The sequence below is a fragment of the Chionomys nivalis genome, chromosome 13, assembly GCF_950005125.1.
Source record: "Chionomys nivalis chromosome 13, mChiNiv1.1, whole genome shotgun sequence".
Classification (NCBI taxonomy): domain Eukaryota; kingdom Metazoa; phylum Chordata; class Mammalia; order Rodentia; family Cricetidae; genus Chionomys; species Chionomys nivalis.
The window spans coordinates 71,959,037-71,975,519 of NC_080098.1; the positions used below are offsets into that span (position 1 = coordinate 71,959,037).

A 16,483-nucleotide genomic window follows, 5' to 3' on the forward strand; every position below is an offset into this window, starting at 1 on the left:
GAAACCTCTTGATCCCCATAGTTCAAATAACTATCAGCACCACTGTCTTCCATGCTCCTACTGGTATGGCCCATTAATTACTGCTTTCATAACCAAAGCACCAAAGTCCAAATTCCTTCAAACAAAACCATGGCCAGGTGTATCACACTGATATCCCAGTCCTGGCACCAACTTTTGTCTTAGGGTTTCTATTGCTGTGAAAAGACATTATCACCATGGCAACTCTTATAAAGCAAAATGTTTAATTGGGGTGGCTTACATTTTCAGAGATTCTTTCCATTATCATCATGGTGGGGAACATGGCAGTATGCAGGCAGACCTGATTCTGGTTACATCTTGATCAGAAGGCAACAGGAAGCAGACTAAGTGACACCATGACTGCGGTAACTCTTATAGAGGAAAACATTTTTTTTAATTAATTAATTAATTAATTAATTTTGTATACAATGTATGCCTGCAGGCCAGAAGAGGACACCAGACTTCATTACAGGTGGTTGTGAGCCACCATGTGGTTGCTGGGAATTGAACTCAGGACCTCTGGAAGAGCAGGCAACGCTCTTAACCTCTGAGCCATCTCTCCAGCCCCGAGGAAAACATTTTTAATTGGGGTGACTCACTGACATTTCCAGAAGTTCAATCCATTATCATCAAGCAGGGAGTAGGGCAGGATGTGAGCAGACATGGTGCTGGAGAAGGAGCTGCTTCATGTTGATTTGCAGGCAACAGGAAGTAGACTGAGGCACAGGGCATGGCTTGGCACATATGAGAACTCAAAGCCCACCCCCCACAGTGACATCCTCCAACAAGGTCATACCTACCCCAACAAAGTCACACCTCCTAATAGTGCTACTCTCTGTGAGCTTCTGGGGACCAATTACATTCAATCTACCACATATAACATGATTGATTTTCAAAGTAAATCTCCAGTTTCCTATGCCACCTCTTTTGTCCTTATTATTACTAACCTCTAAGAAATGGCCAAGAGGAGGCTGTTCTTTTCTGGGGACAGCCGTATTTAGTGACAAGAATATCTAGTAAAGCCAGGCGGTGGTGGCGCATGCCTTTAATCCCAGCACTCGGGAGGCAGAGGCAGGCGGATCTCTGTGAGTTCGAGACCAGCCTGGTCTACAAGAGCTAGTTCCAGGACAGGCTCCAAAACCACAGAGAAACCCTGTCTCGAAAAACCAAAAAAAAAAAAAAAAAAAAAAAAAAAAGAATATCTAGTAAAGTGTGTGGACTAAAAATGATGACGATAGAATGTGAAATGATTTTGATCTGAGATGATTTTGATATATATTCCAATACTCAACATGCCAATGATTGGTGGAGAGTACAGAGGATCACTCAGCACCTTGGCCATTGGCACACTGGGGAGTGAGTGACCTTTGCAATGAAAGAGTCTCCAACTGTCAAATCTCACCAAGTTAGAAAAAGACACATTAGCATTAAGAGCCACAACCATGTAACCATGTGATTAAAATCAACTGATTGGAATGGACTAGAAATACCATAGACTGAACGAATATCAACCACAGAAGAAACCATCTGTATCCCTAAGGGACTTCCAGAGACCTCTGGCAACCAATAGACTAAGGGCATGATCTCATTCACTGAGATAATCAATCAATAGACTAAGGGCATGATCTCATTCACTGAGATAATCAATAGACTAAGGGCATGATCTCACTGAGACAGATGTGCGCTTTCATTAGGAGCCACAGTCGCTGCAGCAGATACACGATGGCTCTGTGACCAGTCTGTATGTGGATGCATGCAGGCAGCAATTGTGACTGTTGGCAGTACATCAGCAGCTTGATATACCACTCAAATGCTTCAGAAAATGTAGCTAGTCTTCCTCTGTTCTGCCCACCAGCTCCCAAATAACCACACAGAGACTTATTCATTCTGAAAGCTCAGCTGTTAGCTTAGTAATAATTACATTTACAATGTCCAGTCAATTTGCATTTGGCAAATTTAAAAAAACACCTCATAATGTATTCTGTCTTAGTCCAAAGTTTTATATTGAAACCATTTTGTCATAATTTGTGTGAGCATCCTAAAAATGTCATTTTAGACCTTAAAGTATCTTTCTAAATGAGCAAGCTTTCATGTTTTTCAACCTTATAAATGTTACATCTCTTACGTAAGTTTCTTTTCTGAATTTGGATACAAGGAAGACTGTAAAACTATAACTATCTAGTCCTCAATCTCCATCAGAGACCCAAGAAGGATGAAATATTAGTTGAGTGAACATGAAGTGCAGAGACACCAACTTCTGAAACTATAGAAGTAACAGAGACATCTGGATGCCTGGACAGCCAGGCAAGGTTCCTCTGTAATGTGGGGCATCCATCTAGCCTACAAGCCTAGAATATCTGACACACTTTTCTGTGAAGCAGGAATTTTTGAAGGACTGTCCTTCCTTGTCTTGACAAAGTCCAGCAGTCACTTTCTTTTGTGTCCTGCGTATCCAGTTAGGACAGCATACTGTCAGCAGTGAAGGTGAGGGCAGTTTCTTGCCCAAATGGCTAGCTTTTGCCAAAACAAAACAAAACAAAACAACTTCACACGGACTTTCTTCAGTGTCCATCTTTTTTAAAAGTAGATTGGTGCTGTCAGTAGATGTGTCTCATTGTCATAAATAGCCTTATGTTATTTAAACATCTTAAATGCCATATTCTGCAGCTCTCTGAAGCATTTGAAGACTATCTAAAATATAACTGTTTGACCTTGAAAACGTACTTAACAGCCTAGAAATTTGCATTACATTATTAAATGAGCTGCATTGGTACAATACCTTAAATATGAGTAGAAATGTATGTACAGTATGTTCCAAAAATAACCTTTGCATTAATATATAAAAATCCATAGCAATGTAAATTTTTTTTTTTTTTTTTTTGGTTTTTCGAGACAGGGTTTCTCTGTGGTTTTGGAGCCTGTCCTGGAACTAGCTCTTGTAGACCAGGCTGGTCTCAAACTCACAGAGATCCGCCTGCCTCTGCCTCCCAAGTGCTGGGATTAAAGGCATGCACCACTCCCGCCCGGCTAGCAATGTAAAAATTTGATACTAGTGGTTGTTCAAAAGTATACTCAACAATCCACCCTTTTTATCTCATCATTTTTATACTATATCCTCATTTCTTTTCTTCATAAAGAGATCCCTGAATTTAATCTCCTTTGCTCAGTTTTTTTTCTAACCAGGACCAAAAATAATTTGTAACCAAGCCCCCTAAACAATAATGAACATCCATAAATCACCGAATGACCAAAATCTACTTATCCCATCTATTGGAAATGTAGGCTTGTGTTCTTTTTTTTTTTAGATTTATTTATTTATTTATTTTGTTTACAGTGTTCTGTCTGCATGTGTGCCTGTAGGCCAGAAGAGGGCACCAGATTTCATTACAGATGGTTGTGAGCCACCATGTGGTTGCTGGGAATGGAACTCAGGACCTCTGGAAGAACAATCAGTGCTCTTAACCTCTGAGCCATCTCTCCAGCCCTAGGCTTGTGTTCTTTAGACTTCTTCCTGTTGTCTGAGGGTACTGGAATCTTTGGGAGACCCTGAGAAAATTAGGATAATGGTCAAATACTAGTTAGAATAGTCTATAAAGTTGGGCCATCTTAGCATCTCATTTGAAGTTCTGGATTTAGAACTCTGAGCAAACTGCAACAGAGGCACTCTGAGATGCTGGATCACCTGAACTACCTGTTTTCATTGGTATCTGTTCCTATTGCTCTGAAACACACAAACTTTCAAAGATAACATACATCTCTGCATTACCACAAGAATGGATTGTGCATTGTACATAAGCCAGTCACAGATGGGTTTTGGTTTTATGTTTGAGTGGGTAAAATATATATCACCTGTCATGTAGGTTTTCTAGGTTTATTTTTTGTGTCTATAACCATGATTTTCAGGAGGCCTTCCCAATCAAATCTGATCTCTATTAACCTTGAATGAATCCATAGCCTTTTGTTTTATGTGGAAACAAAAGCATAACCTCTTCCCAATGTAACTTTTTTTTTTACTTCCATTTGAAGTTAGGACATTTAAAAAATATACAGAGGTTGGTTTAATTGGGCAGTCCCTTTAATAATTCTATATCTCTCAGCAGCTGTTGTCTGTTCATTAGCATTCAAAAAATTCAAAATTAAAGCACCATATAAGGTCCAAACTTTCTGTGTTATATTTCCCATTCATACATGGATTTTTCTCATTTTTATTACTTTACTTCTCTCTTTAAAGAGTATATTATTTTTAAGCTATTTTTATGACTGTTTATATCCTTTTTTTAAAAAACCTACATACATTGTTAAACATACTGTAACCTATTTAGAGTTTTATTTATTTTTTAGTCTGGACCTGCTTTACTGTGTGGCTGTTACCTTTTTTGTATACATGAGCAAAACCCTAAACTGTCATGTAGCTTAGCTCATGGTGAACTGGTGATTTAAGCCTGCAGGCCATGGTTGGGAGGCACATCTATGTACATGAGAGACTGCGGGACTAAGAAGCTGCATTTGGCTCTGGTTTTGTGTGTTTGGAACCCTTTTGAGCTTTCTCTCATCTTATGTGGAAATATGTGTCCATCTGCTGCCCTTCCCATGCCATTTGTAATGAGTCTTTCTATGTCCCAACTGCCAGCTCCCAAATAACCACACAGAGCTTTATTATTCATTTTGAAAGCCCAGCCTTAGCTTAGGCTTGTTTCTAACTAGTTCTTATAACTTTAATTAACCCATTTCTCTTAATTTACTTTCTGCCTTGTGGCTTTATTACCTCATCTCTGTAGTGGCCATCCTGCTCACTTTCCATCTGGCTGGCAACTCTGCCTTCTTCTTCCCAGCATTCTCTCCACCCTGAAAAATCCTGTGTAGCTATTGGCCATTTAGTTTTTTATTAAACCAATCACAGTGACATCTTCACACAGTATAAAAGAACAGAAGAATTGACCCTTATGAACATGTATTGAAATGTGGTTGGGTCAGCAGCTATGATTCAGTTTCGTAATTTATGGCCACAAAATTATTTTAAATCTACTAGTCTTCAGTATGGCAAGTCCAGTTAGGCCCCTAGTAATAACTCAAGAGTGAGAACAAATACAGGTTTAGTAAAGATGGCAATTGGTGTCTTAGTTAGGGTTTCCATTGCTGTAACAGAGCACTGTGACCAAAGGCAACTTGTCGAGGGTTTATTTCATCTTCCAGCTCCACATTATAATCTATCCCTGAAGGAAATTGGGGCACAAAGTCAAGCAGAAAAGAAACTTGGAGGCAGGAACTGAAGCAGAGACCATGGAGAAACACTGCTTACTGGCTTGTTCATCATGACTTAATCAACCTGATTTCTTAGAACACTCAGAACCACTAGCACAGGGTTGGCACCACCCACAGTGAGCTGGGTTCTCCCACATCAATCATCAATCAAGAAAATATATCAAGGCCAACCTAGAGGGGGCATTTTCCTAATTGAAGTCCCGTCTTCCAAAATGACTCTAGCTGGGTCAAACTGACATAAAACTAACCATCAACTTGGTTAGAGATAATAGGTATACCTTAAATCCTGCTCGTAAGTATACTGGTAGATAATTTTAAATTCTGTGTGTCAGCACTGAGACTGAACTACCTACCTCAGCAGCTCAGAATTTCCGTAAGACTTCAGCTAAGATGAACCCTCAGAGTGAAGCACAGGGACATGGGGAAACTGTCAAGAGAGGGTCCTACTGAACAAACAGCTTTGCTTCAGGGAGAAAAGCCAAAAGGACAGGGAGGAAAAAGATAAATTTAATTAATGACAAATGTCACTTATAAATCTTGTCTGTGATATCTTTGTACATGAATATACTACAATCCAACCACACTCCTTTCTCCTCTCTGCTATCCTACTTTTGGCTGCATTTCCTGTTTCAAGCCCCCGTTCCACTCTCTTAGCTTTTGCTTTGTGACCCATAGATCTAACCAGTGTCATTTGAATAGGCATGGGTGTGAGGACATGGCTAACTCACCAATGACTACATCACTGAAGACAAGGAATTCCTCTCCCCTGACAATCTGTGATTACCATTATATCCCCTGGTTGGGACTCCATGAGCCTCTATCTTTCTAGGACTGAATGTTTAGGTCCTATTGTGCAGGCCCTATGCAGACAACTTTTTAGGGTTCTTGCATGCCACAGACATGTCATATCACTAAGACATCTTTTCGTAGCACTGATCTCCATCATTCTGGCTCTTACAGTCCTGATTTGTTTTCTTCCCCCCGGAGTGGGGAAGTGTGATATGGGTACCTCACTCAAGGTTGAACATGCAGCAGTCACTTGGTCTCAGTATTTTGACCAGCCATGAGTCTGCATTAGCTGCTACTTGCTGCAAAAAGCGTCTTTGATCAAAACCAAGGTCTGTACCAGTCAAAAGGGTCTGACAACATATTTATTTAGTAAAATGAAAGTGCTTACGAGCTCCCCAGCAATGGATGCTCGACAAGATCCACAGTAGCAGGCATGCATTCCCTCCTCTGCAATGGGCTCAGAGCCAATCAGAAACCAAATGGTTACCCTGTAACAGTTGTTCCACTATTATTTCAGTAAGCGTCCCTTGCCTGGCAACTTGATATTGTAGTTTGCAAAGTCCAAAGAGGGTAAATACTATTTCTGATTTCCTCTACTCCCCAAACTGCTGACATAGCAATTACTGGCACCATAATGGCCTCCCAGCAATGAGGAAGCTTCTTGTTTCTAGCATAGCTTCTCTGTATTCTACAATGAAGGTGTGTGGTTGTCATCAACAAAAGGGGTCTCTCACACCCACTTCTGGTGGGCTAGTAGGTGCAGTGGCCATAACTTGCATAATTTAGGAGGTCTTTGCGACCTTCCTGGTCAATAATTCCTGGAGCGGTATCTCATACCCAGGACTGTGGATGTTTTGTTTAGTAACCCAGGGCTTCTGGAACGGGAAATGCAACTTTTTAGAAATTATTATTTGCCAATTTCATGTGTGTGTAATATGTTGACTCTTTCTGCATGTTGTAATCAGAAAGAGTGTGGTCATCTTCCAGCTGCTTGCCTGCAAAAATGAGTCACTGCTGCTTTGTGTGGGGGGCATATGCCCTCTTTATCCTGGATCTTATCTTTCATGTGATGGTGTCACTGGGTTCTGCCTCTAGGGTGATGGTCTTGCCAGTCAAGGTCTTCACAAAGATTTGCCTTTTGACCTGTTATTGAATGTGATGAAACTGCCAAGAGCTGCCAAGAGCACAGAGATGCCTAGAAACAAGGACCACCGAATTGGACAAAGCCTTTTGTCATTCTGTTTTTGTTTTCTTAATGAATGCCATAATGGCTAGGGTGAAGTGAAAATTCAATGGAGCTTAATTTACTTTAAAGTATTTTTTAACTTTCTTATTTTTAATTATGTGTATTTGTGTGTCTGTATCTGGCCATTTGAATTTCTTTGAAGAACTGTTCACTAGTCCATTTCTTTTTTTTTCTTTTTTTTTTTTTTTTTTGGTTTTTCGAGACAGGGTTTCTCTGTGGCTTTGGAGCCTGTCCTGGAACTAGCTCTGTAGACCAGGCTGGTCTTGAACTCACAGAGATCCGCCTGCCTCTGCCTCCCAAGTGCTGGGATTAAAGGCGTGCGCCACCACCACCCGGCTAGCCCATTTCTTTTGAGTGGCTATATTTCTTTAGATTTTTGATTTCCGTGAATGTCTAGATAGCAATCCTGTCAGACAAGCAAATATATTCTCATTCAGGACTAGGACTGTCTCTTCACATAATGGTCTCCTTTTCTGTGCAGGTTTTAATGCTTGAGGTCCTATTTGCTAGGAGTTGGTCTGATTTCCTGAACAATTGAAATATTGTTCAGAAAGTCCTTGCCTAAGATTCTGGAAGCTTTTTTTTTTCCTGTAACAATTTTAGCTTAAAGACTTGCATTAAGGTTTCTGAAGCATTTGGAGTTGATTTTTTAGACAGAGTAAGAGGTAGGGTTCTAGTTTTGTTCCCTTTGTGAGTATCCAGTTTTCTGAGCAATGTTTGTTGAAATGACTGTCTTTTTTCTAATGTATATTTTAGCATCTTTCTTAAAATGAGGTGGCTGTGGCTGTGTGGGTTGATGTCTGGATGCCCTGTTTTACTCCACAAGTCTGTTTTGCTAGTATCATGCTCTTTCACTACTGTAGCTACACAGTACAAGGAAAGAAGTAAGTTAATACCTGCAGAACCCGGCCTGCCTTGGCTGTCAGAGTCTTTTGTGCATCCACGTGAATTTGAAGATAGTTCCTTTGCTTTGTGAGGATGATATTGCAATTTCCATGGGATTCCACTGGATCTGCAGTGCCTTTGGCAAGTTAGTCTTTCCTCAGTGTTCGTATTCAAATTCCTGAACATGGGAGCTCCTTCAAGTCTGTCATATTCATGGTTAGGTTTATTTCTAGGTGTTTGTTGTTTGTTTCAGTTGTGAAGTGATCCCTTCCTTCATTTTCTCAGTATGGTTGTTACTGGTGTATAGGAAGGCTACTGGTTTTAAATTATTTTTTTTAATATTTATTATGTATACAATATTCTGTCTGTGTGTATGACTGCAGGCCAGAAGAGGGCACCAGACCTCATTACAGATGGTTGTGAGTCACCATGTGGTTGCTGGGAATTGAACTCAGGACCTTTGGAAGAGCAGGCAATGCTCTTAACCTCTGAGTCATCTCTCCAGCCCAAGGCTACTGATTTTTATATGTTCGTTTTGTTGTCCTCTTTCTTCTATGTGCATTCTGGGGATCGAATTCAGACCAGCAGGCTTGAAAGCAAGTACCTCTGCCTGCTGCCACTTCACTGCCCACACCTGTTACCTCCCACCCTGCTATCCAGTATTTAATAAAGGGTCAGCTCATTCTCACTCAAACTTGAGACCTTGTTTTTGTCTCTGAAACATTGTTCTTTCTTTCTCATTATTCATCCCTCCTCCCCTTGAGACAGGACTCCTCTATCACGTACCCTTGGCTGTCCAAGAACTCACTATGTAGACCAGGCTGGCCTTGAACTCACAGAGATCCACCTGACTCTGCCCTCCAACTTTTGGGATTAAAGGTGGGAACCACCACACCTGGCCTAAACTCAATTTCCTTAAAGGATACCTATTACAGGACACCCATGTAAATTTATGTTTTCCCTTCACTTATCAAATATGTGGATTTAATTTGAAGCTCAATATGGATTGCCAGTGATGGAGGATTTCCCTCTGTATGCTGTGATTACCATTAATGAATAAAGAAACTGCTTTGGACCTATAACAGGGCAGAACTTAAGTAGGCAGGGAAAAACTAAACTGAATGCTGGGAGAAAGGAGGCAGAGTCAGGGATAAGCCATGGAGCCACTGGCATAGGCAGATGTGCTGAAACTTTGCTGGGAGGCCACGACCACATGATGATGTACAGATGAATGGAGATGGGTTAAATTAAAATGTAAGAGTTAGCCAATAAGAAGCTAGAGTTAATGGGCCCAGCAGTGATTTAAATAATAGTTTCTGTGTGATTATTTCGGGGCTAAACTGATGAGCAGCTGGGAAGCAACAAGTGTCCTCCCTCCAACATGCCAGCTATCCACACCTTCCTTTCTGTCTTTCTAATTATGTCTCCTGTGTAAACGTTCATGTTTTAGTCAAAATAAAGGCCATCTGGGCAGCAAGAGTAACTCAGTAGTATTTCCTGCTCATTTAGACCTGGGCTAGACCTCCAGCATAAAATAACTTTTAAGAAAAAAAAAATAACTTTTAAGGCTTCTACTCTTTCACCATGCCTGGCTTATAATTTTTTCTTTTATCCTTATTTTTATTTTCCTTTTCCCTTGAATATCCTCTTTATCAACTAAACCTTGCTTTAGCATCTGCTCTCTGCCTCATGACAGACCAGCACTGGGAATACAGGGAGTGATAGATCCCAGCTCTTTGCAAGGCTCATGTGACCTAATGGAAAAGTCAGAGATAAGCAATACTGACAACTCATCACATTTCTGTTAAAGTTGGTGGTTGTTGTTTGTTTCTCAAAAAATGTCACAAACAGAGCTATTGAGATGGTTGAGTGCGCAGGGCACTTTCCTGCAAGCTTGGCACCCTGAGTCTGAGAGCCAGGGCCCAAATGGAAGGAGAGAAGAGTCCCTCCAGGTTCTCTGGCTTCAGTGTGCGAGATCATGCACCACATCAGTAAATTAAAGAAATAAAAGACTGTCAAGAAAGGGAGTCTTTGGGACTAGGGAGATGGCTCAGTGGTTAACAGCACTTGTGGCTCTTGCAGAAGGCGGATTCTGTTCCCAGAACTCACATGGTGGGCCGGGCGATGGTGGCGCACGCCTTTAATCCCAGCACTTGGGAGGCAGAGGCAGGTGGATCTCTGTGAGTTCGAGACCAGCCTGGTCTACAGAGCAAGTTCCAGGACAGGCTCCAAAGCCATAGAGAAACCCTGTCTCGAAAAACCAAAAAAAAAAAAAAAAAAAAAAACCAGAACTCACATGGTGGCTTACAGCCATCCCTAACTCCAGTTTCAGGGCATCTGATGCCCTCTTCTGATCTTTGTGGGTGCCAGGAACACACATAGCAAACACACATATATTCAGGCAAAAAGGTTATACATACAAAACAAACATACACACACATACACACAAACAGGCCCGTACACACACATGCACATATGGAATATATATTTCAGTAATATTGGCTCAAGAGGCCAAGATTAGTGTTTATGTATTCTCTTCTAATACTAAACACTGTTTCTGCCACTCAGCCATCTATTTCAAAGGCAAATACAATCTTTTAATGAATCATAATTGTGTACTACTGAATATACTAAAGAAAACAAAGTCCCCATTTGCTGCTAATTGTTCTAGCAATTTCACAGCAATGAAGTCATTTGTTGGTCTCTCCTCACCAAGACTCCTCAGTGCTGCTGTGTCTAATTCTCACTCTGCTGGGCCAGGCTGCTATTTCAGCAAATCTTTCTAGTCCAGATTTTATTCCTTCGGTCATGCTTCTCAACAAACACAGGAAAAGTTCTCTCTATACATCATCTCTTGTAAGCTTCCTTACAAGAAATTTTTCAATTTTTATCAATTTTCAATGAGGAAAATGTAATACATTTGTGATTATTCTTGGGAATATGTGATCACTATTTTTGCTGACCACCACCTGAGGACATCAGCCGCATCCTTTCTACTCACATTGCTGTCCTGTGAGGTTTAGCACACGATGGTGTTGGAACTGAGCAATAACAATCCACGCTGCTCAGGAGACTTTAAAGGTCAGGCGGATTAGTGGAAGAGTAAATTAATTTTATTGACTGATGAAAAACTAAAGTCATAGGTTTGGACAGACAACATAAATCAAGTTCTGCTGGTATTCTATATTTTCTTTTAAGTTTAAGCCAAAAGAACATCGAATTGTAGACTATGAGTGAGCTAGTTGCTTTTATTTCCTTCAACAGAAACTGCACAGGTGGGCAGTTGCACAGCATTAAATACACACATTTCTGCAAAACTCTGACAGTGCTGTGTGATGACCGCAAAGGCTGCCGTAATCACCTACACTGGTCGGACTCAGGGTTCCTTCTCCCTTTTCTGCCACCCTGGAAGGAAAAACAGCACATTATTTAGACACACCAGCTCCGGCCTTCTGTAGTGCATGAGCACACAAAATCAAAAGCAAAGGCTAGGTATTCTATCCGGCTGCTTTCACAGTCACTTTTACAAATGCTGCATAAAGTAATAGTATTTCTATGCAGACCTATTTAGGTTCATTAAGTAATATCACAAATATATCATTTTTCAGAGTTCACTTTATCCTAAATACTGTAAAAAGTACAAAGTTTATTCATTTAATATAATCAGAACATTTGGTAATTCAGTTAATTACATTTTGGTAATTTAATTTATAATTTATGTATAGTTATATTCTTACTAAATAGTATTAGAATTTAACAATTTTTAAATTATTTTCTTCATATGCGTGTTTTGCCTGCATATATGTCACTGTACTACTTTAATGCCTGGTGCCCAGGGAGGGCAGAGGAGAGCATCAAATCTCCTGGAGCTAAAGTTACAGAGGGTTGTGAGCTGCCATGTGGGTGCTGGGAACTGAACCCAGATCTTCTGGAAGAACAGTCAGTGCTCTTAACTGCTTAGCCAACTCTTCAGCCCCAGCATTAGAAGTTTGATTTTCGGGGGCTGGAGAGATGGCTCAGTGGTTAAGAGCATTGCCTGCTCTTCCAAAGGTCCTGAGTTCAATTCCCGGCAACCACATGGTGGCTCACAACCATCTATCTGTAATGAGGTCTGGTCCCCTCTTCTGGCCTGCAGACACAGACAGAATATTGTGTACATAATAAATAAATAAATATTTAAAAAAAAAAAAGAAGTTTGATTTTCAGGCTGGGACTAAGGGCAAAATACCCATACACATAAAATAAAAATAAATACTTAAAAGTTTAAGAATATACTAAAAGTATATTTTGCAGCCGTATTAGGGGTACGTCAGGCCAGGCTCATCTGGAAGGGCAGCAGCTTTTCTTCATTTCTTTCACCCTCTGGGCCCTCAGCTTCCCTTTGGAGTCAAATACATCAATCTTCTAAATTAAAAACCAAAAACTCTTTTAAATACATGAATGTTGCTCTTCATTCCTGATCACATACAAGGGCCAAAAAGGTTTACTCATTTAGGGAAAAATATGTACTGATTTTGTGGGAAAAGAAATGTGTTATAACACATTTAAAAATATTTAGCTGGACAATGGTGGCTCACACCCAGCATTTAGGAGGCAGAGGCAGGTGGATCTATGTGAGTTTGAAGCCACCCTGGTCTACAAAATGAGTTCCAGGACAGGCTCCAAAGCAACACATAGAAATCCTGTCTCAAAAAAAAAAAAAAACAAAAAAAAAAAAAAAAAAACAAAATCAAAAATAAAAATTAAAAAAATATTTATTTCCTGTTAGTTGGAAAATAAAAATAAATTTAGGAAACATTCCTTTAAGGTAAATAGCCCTACGATTGTGTATTAAATTAAAATTCTTATCATTGTAGTGATAGTTTGTGTTTTAACAAATACAGCTTGCCTGAAGATCAGAGTGCAGAGCTAAGCCACTATGGGCCAGGCAGTGGTGGCTCACACCTTTAATCCCAGTACTTGGGAGTCCCATGTCTTTAATTCCAGCACTAGGGAGGTGGAGATAGGAGTGATAGGGCTGGGCTGAGAGAGGAATATAAGGTGGGAGGAGACAGGAGCTCACTGCAGTCTGAGGTTTGGTGGAGACAGATGCAGTCTGGAGATGCAGTCTGAGGACAGGATCAGTCCTTTGGTCTGAGCATTGGTAGAGGTAAAAGAAATCTTTGGTGGCTGGCTCTCTGCTTCTCTGATCTTCAGCATTAACTCTATATCTGACTCTGAGTTTTTATTAATGCCAATTAGAGTTTGTGCTACATCTGGTGCCCAACATTTGGGGCACAAATTCACAAAAAAGCTGTTTGCCTGTGGCTTTGCAGCCACTGGTGCAGCTGGAGCTACATGAGACCAGAGTCACCATCGTTCCTACTAGGTTTTCCTTTTTTCTCTCCTGGTGGCCTTTCCCTGGACCCCCTTTTTCAGGTTGCTTCCAAGCTAGGTAGCTGCCTCGACACCTGCTCAGGCTTCTACTGATGTATGCAGCAGCAGTCAGCCTCACTCTTCATCACTATTGTTGGCAGACTTGGTGAGACAGTTGGGAATTCTTAGGGGGGATTAGTTAAAAGTTTTTCCCCATGTTAGAAAATGGAACACACAATTATGACAGAAAAAGTTAGGTCTCTGTATGATAATGTAATGCATTATTTAAAAGTAGAACAATTAAATAAAGGGATAATCAACTTAACTGGGACTAACACACTGTTAATTATCATTTTTGATAATCCTTGTGGTTTTGATAATTTTTTTGGCTTATCTCTTAAAAAGCTGTTTGGTGTGAATGCCAAGATATAAGCCATAGAAAAACCCAAGATAGATCCTAGAGATATTCAGATTCAGACAGAGGAATTTAAAGGAGAACCAATCTCAGCATTGCATTATAAGGTTAGAGAGGAACAGCCTAAGGTTTTCAAACAACCAACCTTAATATATCCAGTAACCTTACAGGAGTTGCCAAATGATAGAGGCTCTGTTAGAGCTGAATGCACTTTTATGCCAACCAATGTTAGATTTAAGGAGATTCAAGGAAGTGAGAGTCTCATATGGTATGCATTCACGTTTTGTGAAGCAAATGTTAAACTTGTGGTCAGTTTCTAATAGAATTATCCCTCAAGACTGGAGAGACTTGGTTACAGAAGTCTTGGAGCCTGTCCACTGAACAATGGAGTAGAGCTGGAGGAACGGAAATCTCCCAAGATCAACTTCTTGGAGAAGGAGATTATGCTAATATGTAAAGGCAATCTCTATATGATGGCCACACTCTGGTTTTATGTCATGCAGCAGCTTTGAATGCTTGGGACAGAATTGAAAAAGTAGGAAAAAAAATTGAGTCATTTACTAAAGTCATACAGGGCCCCCCCAAAAAAACTTTCACTGATTTCTTACAAAGGCTGACATCAGTAGTAAATAGAATGATATCAGATTCAGAAGCTAGACAAATAATAGTTGAATCTATGGCTTTTGAAAATGGTACTGCACAATACTAAAAGGTAGTAAGGCTATTAAAGGCGAGGTCAGCACCTTCGGAGGATGGATCTGAGATACAATTAATATTAAAACTTATGACCGAGATGATGCTCAGATGGGAGAGGTGATTTCTAGAGGTTTGAAGAAAAATCAAAATGTTAAGTGTTTCAATTGTGGCAAATAAGGTCACCTGAAAGGGGATTGTAAACAGAGTGTTCCTAGAAACAATGTTTTTTCTAAGCATAATTCAAACACAAAACCCCTCTGTTCTGGATTATGCAGAAGGTGTGGCAAAGGCAGGCATTGGACTAATGGATGTAGATCAAAGAGGGACATTCAAGGTGACCCTATGTTGTGGGGAGAACTCCTTGAGGGGCCTCTCACAGGACCCTATGCCAAATTCAGTTCAGTTGTTTCCTCCCACCATAGAGGAAACTCCTTCCCAGAGCAATTAAAGAACCTAATGCCTATAGTAAGAAACCATACTAATCTAGAAAATAGAATAGCTATAGAAGAGAGTACAAAACCTTCAGGAAGAACCATAAAGTGAGTATTTTAGCAAACTTCTGTAAATGAACCAAGACCAAAATTAAAAATATGAAAAATGACATCATTGACGGTATGGTAGACACAGATACAGTTGTAACAATAATTGCACCAGAATATTGGCATCCAAATTGGCCTCTTCAGGAGGTAAATTTTCAGCTTCTAGGGATTAGATATCTTAGGTAAAATAGAATGTGAGATGGGTTGAATGTATAAGGCCAGAAGGACATAGAGGAATATTAAAGCCATAAGAAGATGTGATTTGTTACAGCAATGGAATACTCAAATTAACATTCCTCCAATCTTAGAAACAAACCATAAATTAATGTATGTTTCTGGGAGAAATATTACAAGGTATTATTAAGAACAGTCACTAACCATTCAGGTTGTACAAGAAGAGGGAACAACAACTTCTGATCTTTCAAAGGCATCAACAGCCCTACCTATAAAACGGTTGACAGACAAACCTGTATGGGTTGTACAATAGCCTTTAACAATAGAGAAACCACATGTCTTAAAACAGCTGGTAGATGAGCAGTTAAATGCTCAGCATACTGAAGAATTAACCAACTCTTAAAATTCTCCTGTGTTTGCTATTAAAAAAAAATCCAGAAGATGGAGAATAGTGACAGATCTAAGAGCTGTTAATAAGGCGATTCAACCAGTGGGCCCTCTACAGTCTGCCATTCCTTTGCCTAAAGGATGGCCTCTTACAGCTATTGATTTAAAAGATTGTTTCTTCACGATACCTTTACAAGAAAAAGAGAAAAATTTGCCTTCACAGTGCCTACTTATAATTCTCAGCCTGCTGAGAGATATCAATGGAAGATTCTCCAACAGGGAATGTTAAAAAGCCCCACCCCGTGTCAATATTTTATGTCAGTCAGTCATTGGAAATGAAACACAAACAATTTCCTCAATCTATAGTTTACCATTACATGGATGGCATTTTACCATCTGATTCAAATGTAGATACTTTAGAAAGAATGTTCGAAGAAATAAAGAAAAGTTTGCCTTGTTGGGGATTAAATATTGCTCTTGAAAAAAAAGGAGAGTCTATTAATTATTTAGGTTAAATAAGTTTACAAAAAAAATTAAGACCCCAAAAGGTGCAAATTAGGGGAGATCAATGGCAGACTCTTAATGACTTTCAAATATTGCTAGGAGACATTTCATATCTACGGCCCACTACTGGGATAGGTCCTGATGAACTGAGTAATTTGGTCAAAACCTTAGAGGGTGACATGGACTTAAATAGTCCCTGGGAATTATCAGCTA

General features: G+C 40.0%; 1 protein-coding gene across 1 annotated transcript in view; it reads right to left on the reverse strand.

Moving 5' to 3' along the window:
• Window positions 1-11,350: 11,350 nt before the first annotated feature.
• The window catches only part of Gkap1 (G kinase anchoring protein 1), a 53,372-nt gene continuing 48,239 nt past the window's right edge, over window positions 11,351-16,483 (reverse strand). Inside the window, exon 13 of the mRNA XM_057787579.1 lies at window positions 11,351-11,605. Coding sequence (XP_057643562.1) covers window positions 11,558-11,605 — 48 coding nt within the window. The 3' untranslated portion in view covers window positions 11,351-11,557. The remainder of the gene's footprint in view (window positions 11,606-16,483) is intronic.